The sequence below is a fragment of the Salmo salar genome, chromosome ssa04 (genome assembly GCF_905237065.1).
Source record: "Salmo salar chromosome ssa04, Ssal_v3.1, whole genome shotgun sequence".
NCBI lineage: Eukaryota > Metazoa > Chordata > Actinopteri > Salmoniformes > Salmonidae > Salmo > Salmo salar.
In genome coordinates this window covers 49,996,367-50,008,558 of record NC_059445.1, presented here as the reverse complement: position 1 = coordinate 50,008,558, position 12,192 = coordinate 49,996,367, and the positions used below count along the sequence as shown (strand labels likewise).

The 12,192-nt window shown below is 44.7% G+C and overlaps 1 protein-coding gene across 3 annotated transcripts; it reads right to left on the bottom strand.

Moving 5' to 3' along the window:
• Window positions 1-447: 447 nt before the first annotated feature.
• On the bottom strand, window positions 448-7,880 carry ccdc61 (coiled-coil domain containing 61). 3 transcript variants are annotated; one of them, XM_014196885.2, is made up of 13 exons: window positions 7,688-7,880; window positions 7,065-7,242; window positions 6,891-6,973; window positions 6,303-6,463; window positions 6,052-6,204; window positions 4,339-4,546; window positions 3,985-4,085; window positions 3,635-3,864; window positions 3,279-3,357; window positions 2,829-3,032; window positions 2,499-2,532; window positions 2,346-2,415; window positions 448-2,182 (listed from the first exon to the last, which is right to left on the bottom strand). In XM_014196885.2, the coding sequence occupies exons 2-13, from the start codon at window positions 7,210-7,212 to the stop codon at window positions 2,091-2,093; spliced, it is 1,563 nt and encodes a 520-aa protein (XP_014052360.1). In that variant the 5' UTR covers window positions 7,213-7,242; window positions 7,688-7,880; the 3' UTR covers window positions 448-2,090. The 3 variants fall into 3 exon arrangements, with proteins under 3 accessions (XP_014052360.1, XP_014052363.1, XP_014052361.1); XM_014196888.2 differs by having other exon boundaries at window positions 3,023-3,032; XM_014196886.2 differs by having other exon boundaries at window positions 4,003-4,085.
• Window positions 7,881-12,192: the final 4,312 nt, after the last annotated feature.

Here is a 12,192-nt window from a genome sequence, read left to right as displayed (position 1 = left end):
CGGAAAATGATCATAACGCTACAACGCGCCAATAGGATCTCGCTAACTCGTGTTTGGCTTTGCCCACCTCCATGCTTGTTCTGCCCACTATGCTTAATTTGCTCCCATTCGAAACGACACAGATCAACTATCTTGGGTTAGTATATCTTTGGTTACAATATAAAGTATTTAGCAAGTGCTACACAACCACAACATTTTGCCTTCATAACAATGACAGATTGAAAGTGTAAAGTTGTGATTTGATCCTTTTAAGGCCAGGCACGAAACCCTAATAGGGATTTTTTTCACTCAATCATATCACAAACTTGTCCCAGTTGAATGTAGACAAGTATAATACCTTTTTGTATAATATTTCAGAAAATGTTTATTAAAATATGCAAATGAGGCGATCTCATTAAATATGTGCATATTTTCAAACAACACAAATAAATTTTTCTGGACACTGGATGAAGTCAGCCTAACTATATTTGTTTAATTTTGTTAAGACACTCCAGGACCAGACTTGTTCAGCAGATTGTGGAAACACACCCCCCCATATAAATTTGGTAAAAGCAGATGCTTCTGAAGCTGAGAAAAATTTGTTGGCGTGTGGGAAGTCTGACTTTCGGGAAATGGCAGTTAAAGACAAGTACACTGAATTATGCCTACCAAACACTAAAAGCTTATGTAGACACATCCTCATTTCTTCAAAGTAAGTTACTAAATGTAGTCCAATTTGTAAATTCTCTATGAAATGGACTTTGAAATTATGTGTAATTCAACATAGTGAGCTTTGAAAGTATTGATGCATGTCCATTTCAAAGTGGTTAGAATTCATAAAACTGTTGACAGCAGTTTGATAATCTAAAGAAAATATACATTACGTTTTTTACATTTTGGAAATACTATTAATGTAACAAAATACCAACAAATCCCAAAACTGATAGGTACATTTCAGCCTCTGGTGCCTGGCTTTAATTCTGATAGATGGTGTTTAGTTAAGTGGAAATCATCTTACATTTTATTAGCAGCGGAGGTAAAAATCTATAAACAGCACAAAAAGCCTCTCAGCTCCCTCCAGTATTCTCATCCTCCTACAGTAGGGCAGATGGAAGCAGCTGTTCCTGCAGCCCAGTTGCTCACCCCGGAGAGGAAGGGTCCAGGCCGGGTAGGTTAGCTATTAATTAATGAGACTCAGTCAGCTGTAGTGGAACTGCAGCCCTTTGAGTAAAGCCCTAGGGAGGAACCTTTAGCCCAACCAACTAACTCTACTGCAGAGGGGGAGGACACGGTGCACTCACTCACACCACATTACTGAGAGACAAAGCTGCTGCAGTGATGATTAATAGAGATGATATGTCTAGTAAAAGTAGAAAAAAATACAAAGATTTTGGCTAAATACCAATTACAAAAGTAATGGCACAAAAACAATGCAATAAATCCTCATGCAGCACTTGGTGAAAATCCATCTCTGATCCAATGGGCCAAAACACTTGAACAGACACTCAGCATTACCCCCATCATCAAGTCATAACACACAGCTAGACAGGAAGTAATGATAATAGAACATGGGTGGACATTTCTTCAATAAAATTAAATGAGAAACAAGATTTAATTTATATATAAAAACATTTTTCAAAAAAAGATACTTCTCACCAAAAGCAACTACCCCCCCAGAATGTTTCAAATAAAGTTATATTTACAGACTAAAACATCTCAAATCACATTCATCAATCACTCGTTAAAAAAAAGGGGGGGAAATGGGGTATTACGGTCACATCAACAGACAATGCATAAATTATAAAACCATAGTATAAAACCAGTCACTCCTCAGTTCAATACACTAACAGTGGCTTAACAGCCTTCACAGTGGTATCTTTATCCACAGATCAGGCACCGTCTCCCAGAGGGCGACAAAATAAGCAGTGTGTGCATTCATCTGTGTTTGCACTTGCATAAGCCTATCGGCTGATGATGTGTGCTTGTGTGCTAAAATATCACAGTGTAGTGCAGTGATCTTGTTTAGTCACAGTGTCGACTCCAATAGTAGTAGTCCTTGGTCTAAGTTTGCAGCACAGGGAAGTCGTTGAACAAATTTTCCTGCCTAGGGGTTAGTGTCCCGTGTCCAGGTCCCTCATGTAGTCCTGTAGGGCCTGCAGCCGGACATCGATCTCTGACAGGTCAGCCCCATCTATGGAGCCTTCTGGGTAAAGGACAAGCATGGCACAGACAATGGTAAATCATTGGTTTCCGCAAGGTTCACACACAGAATGTGTCACCAGGGCTCATATTAAAAGTACATTCATTTCTTTAGCTAACTGACTCTGATTAAACTTTAGATTGAAGAGTAGGCATTGATTGGTTACCTTTGTCTGATCGTATCCTGTGTGTGGGAGTGCTACAATGGGGCTTCCTGGTCAAATGTCTTCCTCTGGGCTACAAAAATAAATAACTGTCACTCAACACAAAGATGTTAAATCAAGGTCTATCACAAGCTGTAAAAATAACACCACACTCACCATGGTTGGACCATTGTAGGTCTGCTTCCTTCCTCTGAAACATAGAACAAAATTAGGAACTGTCTGAGACACGCAGTAAAGCAACAGAACATCTCTCACTTACTTAAACAAACCCAGTTTGGACTGTAATACCATGTGATATAGCATGGTAAAGCATAAGTGGTCCCATGTGGCTCAGTTGGTAGAGCATGGTGTTTGCAACGCCAGGGTTGTGGGTTCGATTCCCACGGGGGACCAGTACGGAAAAAAATGTATGAAATGTATGCACTCACTACTGTAAGTCGCTCTGGATAAGAGCGTCTGCTAAATGACTAAAATGTAATAAATTACCTGAATGTCAACTCATCCAACTCCACCAATGAATTCTCAGAGGACTGTCTGCTTCTCCTACTCTCAATTGATAAGCTCCTCCCTCTGCTCCCACTGCCTGCCCTGGTCAGCTGGGGATAAGCCTCCCTGGACCGAGACCGCCCCCTCTCTAGGCCCCTCTCCAGAACAGGTGACGCTAACATTTCTCTTCTGACCTTTCTCTGGCTGACAGAGAGAGAGAGAACACAGGAGGCCAAGTTAAGTCATGATTACAGGAAACATTTCACTCAGTATTGGTTTTCCTATTAGCATAAGATAAAATGTGTTGCCATTTGAAATCCTTGAGCATTTCAACACATGAAAATCACTATACCAGTGTCTCACATGCAAAATACACTGTTATAATTGGCAGAAGCTTGCACTGCAGATACAGTTATGACAGTGAAATGGATAGAGGGAGATGAGACTGACTTTTTGAGTTCCGCCTCTCTCAGTCGGCGCTGTCTGTCCTGGATATATGCAGTGGGGTCAAAGCGTGGCGTCCGCGAACCTGGAAACAGGAACGATAGGATTGGCTGGGAGCTCATACGTAAAGGGAAAATCCACTCAAACTATATTTTGTTACCAAAAGATTGAGTGGATTTTTCCTTGAAGATAGCAGATCAAGCAGTTAATCAAACCCTGATAGCTTTACTCATACTTGGTGGTGTCAACCTTAATTGTATCCTTTTCATTACCAAATTTACACAAAGTCAAAACAATCAATACAATGAAGCTGAATTACGGGTCAACTCCAAACTCCTATAGAGACAGAAAAAACAAGATACCTGTGGGAGAAGGTGAGGGTCTGGAGACATACGTGCGGGGCCCTGATGAGTCTGGCCTCTGGCCTTCTGACCTCCGACCCCTCTCTTCTGTCCTCTCTCTGGACCCGGAGCGAGCCCGAACTACAACACGTCCCAAACTACGTTCCCGGGACAGTGAACGCCTGATCTCCCCATCACCCCGTGAGGCACTGCACCCAGAGAGGGCAGGGGTCACCCCACTGGTCACCCTACTAAAAACAGACACACATAGTATACAACATTAGCCACAGGGAGAGTATTGTAAGGAGTGAGTGAGTGAGTAAGTGGGAGTGAGTGAAAGTGAAAGAGAGAAAGAAAAAGGAAAGACATACATGCTTAGATTGACTAACCCTCGTCTTAGCAACGCCAGTTCATTGGTCAAACTCTTAACGCGAATCCGTAGAGCTCGCTCCGATGCCCTTAGCTCCTCCAACTAGGAGAGACAGGAAACGTCAGAATTAGCCTACCAGCTGAACAATGGAATCAGCTCCAAGCAATCCTACTTATAATGGCGCAAAAATGACTACTTCCAAGTGTTGACATGCACACAATAAATTTTTTTGATATGCAGGAATCTATGTTACTACATGATTTGCATCAACTGAAGGCCAGGCATTCTAAATTATTCAAAGTTATAAAAGTTAGAGTACATACTTATTTGAAATATGATGCAAACAAGGACCAACCTGCTCCAGTAGGAGGTGCTGCTCCTGGCTCCTCTTGCTGGCTGAGCGCTGACTCTTGGCCCTCTCTCTGAGGAGCTGGTCCTCTAAACTCCTGACCACCTCTCTCAGCCCCTGAGCCCCTCCTCCAGGGGTGGAACCAGACCCCACTAACTGCAGACGCTCCAGAGCCTTGACCAGGGCCTCCTTCTCCTCTCTCACCAACGTGAGTCTAACAACAGACAGAACAGTCAGGGCCCTTATTGAGGACAGACGTTCCGCTAGCGGAACGCCTCGCCAAATATCCAATGGTAGAGCGTGGCGCGAAATACAAAAACCTTAAAAATGCTATAACCTCAATTTCTCAAACATATGACTATTTTACACCATTTGAAAGATAAGACTCTCGTTAATCCAACCACATTGTCCGATTTCAAAAAGACTTTACAGCGAAAGCAAAACATTAGATTATGTCAGGAGAGTACCCAGCCAAAAAGTCACACAGCCATTTTCAAAGCAAGCATATATGTCACAAAAACCAAAACCACAGCTAAATGCAGCACTAACCTTTGATGATCTTCATCAGATGACACTCCTAGGACATTATGTTATACAATACATGCATGTTTTGTTCAATCAAGTTCATATTTATATCAAAAACCAGCTTTTTACATTAGCATGTGATGTTCAGAACTAGCATACCCACCGAAAACTTCTGGTGAATTTACTAAATTACTCATGATAAACGTTTACAAAATACATAACAATTATTTTAAGAATTATAGATACAGAACTCCTTTATGCAAACGCTATGTCAGATTTTAAAATAGCTTTTCGGCAAAAGCACATTTTGCAATATTCTGAGTGCATAGCTCAGCCATCACAGGCTAGCTATTCAGACCCGCCAACGTCGGGGCAGCCTAAACTCAGAATTACTATTAGAAAAATTGGATTACCTTTGCTGTTCTTCATCAGAATGCACTCCCAGGACTTCTACTTCAACAACAAATGTTGTTTTGGTTCCAAATAATCCATAGTTATATCTAAATACCTCCGTTTTGTTCGTGCGTTCAGGTCACTATCCGAAGGGTAACGCGCGAGCGCATTTCGTGACAAAAAAATTCAAAATACTCCATTACCGTACTTAGAAGCATGTCAAACGCTGTTTAAAATCAATTTTTATGCTATTTTTCTCGTAAAATAGCGATAATATTCCAACCGGACAACGTTGTATTCATTCAAAGAGTGAAAGAAAAAAATGGCGAGGTCTCGTAAACGCGCACTGTCCCCAGGCAGACCAGTTGCAAACTCTGCTGCTGTACTTTGCCCAGAGACAGGAGACACGTCATTCCGCTTTCTGAAGGCTTTAGAGAGCCAATGGAAGCCTTAGAAAGTGTCACGTAACAGCACAGATGCTGTAATTTCGATAGAGATGCAACAGAAGGACTACAAATTGTCAGACAGGCCACTTCATGCCTGGAATCTTCTCAGGTTTTTGCCTGCCATATGAGTTCTGTTATACTCACAGACACCATTCAAACAGTTTTAGAAACTTTAGAGTGTTTTCTATCCAAATCTACCAATTATATGCATATTCTAGTTTCTGGGCAAGAGTAGTAACCCGATTAAATCGGGTACGTTTTTTATCCGGCCGTGAAAATACTGCCCCCTATCCACAACCTGAAGAAAACAACACAGACTGTCCTGATTGATACAGTGTAATAAATCATAACTTACTCTGCCCGTAGCCGGCGTATCTCTGGCTCTGCTGGTTTGTGACCTGCATGGTTGGCCAGGGTGTTTAGCTCAGTCTTCAGGGCTCTGATCTCCTTCTGCAGGGCGGCAGGGTCAGGCTTGCCATGGTAGGGCAGGGGCAGGGGGTAGTGGATTCTACAGGGAAAGGTTAACATGGCAATTTCGCAGTTGTACATTTCAAGCAGAGTTTGAGTCAAGCTTATGGTAGTGATATCACTAAAAGAGAGACTAACCTGTCAAATTCCACAGTGTAGATAAGAATTAGGTATCTTTTGGCACTGAGGTTAGGAGATTGCTGTTGGGCTCGGGGACGACCAACGACTCCAGCCTTCCGGTTCCGCAAGAGCTCCAGGTCAGCATAGGTCAAGAGGTCAAGGGTAACAGACTCACTAGTCTGAAGAAAAAGCATGCACCATAATCAGAAGGGTGGGTATAATTTGTGGAACGTTCCAACAGGAATCTGTTGCAAAAACGTTGTAAATAACAAGGCTGCCAACAAACAACGCATACAAAGTTGTATAGCTGCAGAATAAGATACCGGGTAGGGCGTGGGCTATTTAAATACTTTTTTCACTCCCAACGTTTATCCCAAAAAATGTCTGTCCTCACTCTGGTAGCCGGTGGACAAACATCAAGAATAAGCTACGTGGTGAGTTGATGCCTATTCGGCAGCTAGTTAGCTAGGCAAATTTTGTTGGCAATCAAGTACTTTACAATGTTTTTTGAACCGATTCCTGTTGGAATGTTCCACAAATTATACTCACCCTAATCAGAACACTTTTAAACATGTTTTAGCTTCCTTTACTGCCTCGCAGACTCACCTTACTAACAGCAGATTCCAACATGCTGCAGAAGATGGGAAACTGCTTGAAGTTGCCTGTTTTGCGAGTTAGGTCTTCGATGTCTGGGACACAATGAAAACATTATAATAATAAATAGTAATGTCTATAATATCCATGTAAATTAACTATGTCATTTCACAATGCTTCACTTACATGCTGGGTCAAACCCTCCCCTCCACTGGTCAGCTGTCATTGCATCAGAGATCTCGACTATTAGCAATCCTTCTTTAAGTTCTATCTTCACAGCAAACTCCACTCCTCGGAATGTAATGTCCTCCTGCACCACTGAGCCCGCCTCCATCTCTCTGCTTGGGTCGCAATGTCCACAGACCTAAGTTACAAGAGAGACAGTCCATCAATCACAACATCTTACACATGCACACCACAGCCATCAATGTCGACAAACTAAATGTAGGCCTAGTAAGTACTGAGTAACTAACTTGAGCTATAATCAGTGCGCTTCAGGTACTGAAACCACAGATGAAGATAAGAGTGTCTCTTTGCATTAACGATGGCTAGTTTAGCCGGCAAGACCTTAGTTAGCCAACAGCATCTGGTTAGCTACACACTAGCTAGCGATATGGCTAGGAAACAAAATTATGTTTTCTGCAGTGCTAACTATCATACCGTATGATAGCATAATTCCACTACAAACTGGCACGTTGGCTATTCTGTGTTGGTAAATGCTTGTTAGCTAGCTAGCTTCTATATCACGTAGCTAGCTAAGTAACGTGTTAACGTTAGCTTACAGTACTCTGCTAAGGTTAGAGACATACCTGTGGTGATGTGCTCGAAAACGGAACCCAATTCCTACACCTTGGAGAGCATTATAATTCTTAAAATAAAATATATCCAATGAAGTCAAATCGTGTCTCTGACATGAACGAGTACACCTCTTTTCGACACCTGACAGATTGGAAGCCGCCGCCACTGTTGAATGTAGCGGTTCAATAACCGAGAATCTATAACTACCGCCCCCTACACAATGTCAACTGAATGTATTGGTCGAAAATAAGATACAAGGAAGTCTGATTGGGTGGAGCTACCGTCAATATGTAAAAGCTGTGACGGTGTCGCCCGTGCTCAACATCAGCTCCGAGGCCCTTCAGTGGATGTGATGCTGAGCCCCATGGTAACGACACGGCTTTGTTAAAGTAAATCCTCAACGAGCTAAACTGTAGTAGTATGTTCAACCAGAAAATATGCAGTTAGCGGTTGGGGCACTTTTGGCCAGTAGGAATTACTTCATTGCAACACGCACACATCTTATTATAACCCTGTAATACCTGCAGCTCATGTCAGGGAAGTGAAGAGTGAATTAATAAACATGTTAATAATTCATGAGTCTCTTAGTTGTTATTGTATTTGTGTGTGTTTAATACTGTGATACAAGCACAGAACTAGAATGAGTCAGTCCTCCAAAGTGAGTGTATCTGGATCACCAGGCAGGCACGCTGTCCTTGAACTAAAGTAGGCCTAGAGCAGAGAAAACTGACTTCTGGCAAACAGTTGTGGCAAACATTTGGCCAATTTGCTACGAGTTCATATTATCACATGCAAATTAGTTTTGTTGCCAACTGTTGCGGGCAGATTTGCAGCAACTTGTGAACTTCTGGCAAACAATTCTGGGAAACTAGTGGAGAACATTCTACTGTTTGCTGCAAATTTGCTGCAAACTCAGTATGACTATGCAAATTAGATCAGGTTTTTGGTTACTAATAACTAAAACATAAAGTGGATGGCAGAGAACATGTCTACCATTTACCCTCACTTATTGGACAGACGGAAGCCTTAGTTATGCAGTTTTAGAAACAGTTTTTCGCCCTGTAGGAATTACATGGGAATGCATTAATTTTAAAAGCGCACAGGGCTGTGGGCCAGAAAATTGTGGGTTCGCAGACCAGCGTGGACAAGAGTACAGTAGGGGTGGAAACATCTCTATTACAGTAAAAGCATTGCAAGAATCTATCATTGTGTAACGGCCCTATGTGTAGCTGGTGTAGAGAGTCAGGCTCAGGACAGCAGATATGCGTAATCAAAGTCTTTACTCAAAAAAGACAAATATACAAGGAAAATCACGAGCCCACAAAGACGGACCGAATACAACGAACAATCACTCACAAACACAACATGGGGAACAGAGGGTAAATAATAAACAAGTAATTAGTTGAGTGAAGCCAGGTGTGTAAGACAAAGACAGAATAAATGGAAAATGAAAAATGGATCGGCGACGGCTAGAAAAGCTGGTGACGTCGACCGCCGAACGCCGCCCGAACAAGGAGAGGGACCGACTTCGGCGGAAGTCGTGACAGTACCCCCCCTCCTTGACGCGCGGCTCCAGCAGTGTGCCGACACCGACCTCGGGGACGACCCGGAGGACGAGGCGCAGGGCGATCCGGATGGAGACGGTGGAAATCCCGCAGCAACGAAGGGTCCAGGGCGTCCTCCACCGGCACCCAGCATCTCTCCTCCGGGCCATACCCCTCCCACTCCACGAGGTACTGAAGGCCCCTCTGCCGACGCCTCGAGTCCAGGATGGCTCGAACAGCATACGCCGGGGCCCCCTCAATGTCCACAGGGGGCGGAGGAACCTCCCGCACCTCAGCTTCCTGGAGTGGACCAGCCACCACCGGCCTGAGGAGAGGCACATGGAACGAGGGGTTAATACGATAATCTGGGGGAAGCTGTAACCTGTAGCATACCTCGTTCAGTCTCCTCAGGACTTTAAATGGCCCCACAAACCGCAGACCCAGCTTCCGGCAGGGCAGGCGAAGGGGCAGGTTTCGGGTCGAGAGCCAGACCCGGTCCCCCGGTGCAAACACCGGGGCCTCGCTGCGGTGGCGGTCGGCGCTCACTTTTTACAAGTGCCTGGGAGCCTTGCACTGGGCGCAGACCGAGCAGGAGGAAACATAAACCCTCACATCCTTGGCCAAGGTGGGCCACCAGTACTTCCCACTAAGATCCAATAGATCAAACGGTCTGTGCGTAACGCCCGCTCGATGTTCGCGTCCAGCTCCCACACCACCGGTGCCAACAGGCAAGAGACCGGAAGTATGGGAGTTTGATCCATGGACCGCTCCTCTGTGTCATACATCCGGGACAGTGCGTCTGCCTTAGCTTTCTGGGAACCTGGTCTGTAGGATAGAGTGAAAACAAAACGGGTAAAGAACATAGCCCACCTTGCCTGGCGAGGGTTCAGTCTCCTCACCACCCAGATGTACTCCAGATTGCGGTGGTCAGTCCAGATGAGAAAAGGGTGTTTAGCCCCCTCAAGCCAATGTCTCCAAGCCTTCAGAGCCTTGACAACAGCCAACAGCTCCCGGTCCCCCACATCATAGTTACGCTCCGCCGGGCTGAGTTTCTTTGAAAAGAAAGCACAGGGGCGGAGCTTTGGTGGCGTGCCCGAGCGCTGAGAGAGCACGGCTCCTATCCCAGCCTCAGACGCGTCCACCTCCACTATGAACACCAAAGAGGGATCCGGATGAGCCAGCATGGGAGCCGAGGTCAACAGAGCCTTCAGGTGACCAAAAGCCCTGTCCGCCTCAGCCGACCACTGCAGCCACACCGGTCCCCCCTTCAGCAGTGAGGTAATGGGAACTGCTACCTGACCAAAACCCCGGATAAACCTCCGGTAGTAGTTGGCAAACCCTAGAAACCGCTGCACTTCCTTTACCCTGGTGGGAGTCGGCCAATTACGCACGGCTGAAATGCGGTCATTCTCCATTTCCACCCCTGACGTGGAAATGCGGTACCCTAGGAAGGAGACGGACTGTTGGAAGAACAGACATTTCTCAGCCTTGATGGTCAGGTCATGCTCCAACAGTCGACCATGCACCCTGCGCACCAGGGACACATGCTCGGCGCGTGTAGCGGAGTATATCAGAATGTCGTCGATATACACCACTACCCCCTGCCCGTGCAGGTCCCGGAAAATCTCGTCAACAAAGGCCTGGGAGACTGATGTAGCATTCATCAACCCGTACGGCATGACGAGGTACTCATAGTGCCGTCTTCCACTCGTCCCTCTCTCGGATACGCACCAGGTTGTAAGCGCTCCTGAGATCCAATTTTGTGAAGTTTGCGCCCCGTGCATTGACTCGATCGCACTGGCGATAAGCGATAGCGGGTAACTGTACCTCACTGTGATCTGATTTAGGCCTTGGTAGTCAATACACGGGCGCAGACCTCCCTCCTTCTTCACAAAAAAGAAACTGGAGGAGGCGGGTGAAGTGGAGGACCGAATGTACCTCTGACACAGGGATTCGGAGACATATGTTTCCATAGCCGCCGTCTCCGCCTGTGAGAGGGGATACACGTGACTCTTGGGAAGTGCAGCGTCTACCAGGAGTTTATCGCACAATTGCCCTGTCGATGGGGTGTTAATTGAGTCGCCTTCTTTTTGGAGAAAAAGCTGCACCATCGAGAGCATCCTGACCGGTTGCATCACAGCCTGGTATGGCAACTGCTCGGCATCTGACCGTAAGGCGCTACATAGGGTAGTGCGGATGGCCTAGTACATCACTGGGGCCAAGCTTCCTGCCATCCAGGACAAATATAATAGGTGGTGTCAGAGGAAAGCCTAGAAAATTGTCAGACCCAAGTTATAGACTTTTTTCTCTGCTACCTCACGGCAAGCGGTACCGGCGCACCAAGTCTAGGACCAAAAGGCTCCTCAACAGCTTCTACCCCCAATCCATTAGATTGCTGGACAATTCATAAAAATCGCCACCGGACAATTTACATTGACTCGGTACCGGTGCCCACTGTATATAGCCTCATTATTGTTATTCTTATTGTGTTACTTTTTATTATTACTTTTTATTTTTGCCTACTTGGTAAATATTTTCTTCTTCTTGAACTGTACTGTTGGTTAAGGGCTTGTAAGTAAGCATTTCACGGTGAAGTCTACACTTGTTGTATTCGGCGCATGTGACAAATAAAGTTTGACTTTATTTGATAAGCTGTCAAAATGGATAATGATAATATAATAATGATAAATCCATATCACCAATATCACACTGACTAGTAAGTTGCTCTAGATAAGAGTCTCTGCTAAATGACCAAAATGTCAATGTAATTAGCTTTTTTTTTCGTCACATAAGCTATTGGATGCATACTCATAAAATACAATGAATCGGAATTGTATTGCTAGAGAATACTGAGCTCAGGTACTTTTGCGGTGTCAGTTATGCATTCAGGGCCAACTCTCCATGCAGTACAGGAATAGATATGAATGCATATTGGATTTCATTCATGTAAACTAAGATATATGCCTGTTTCA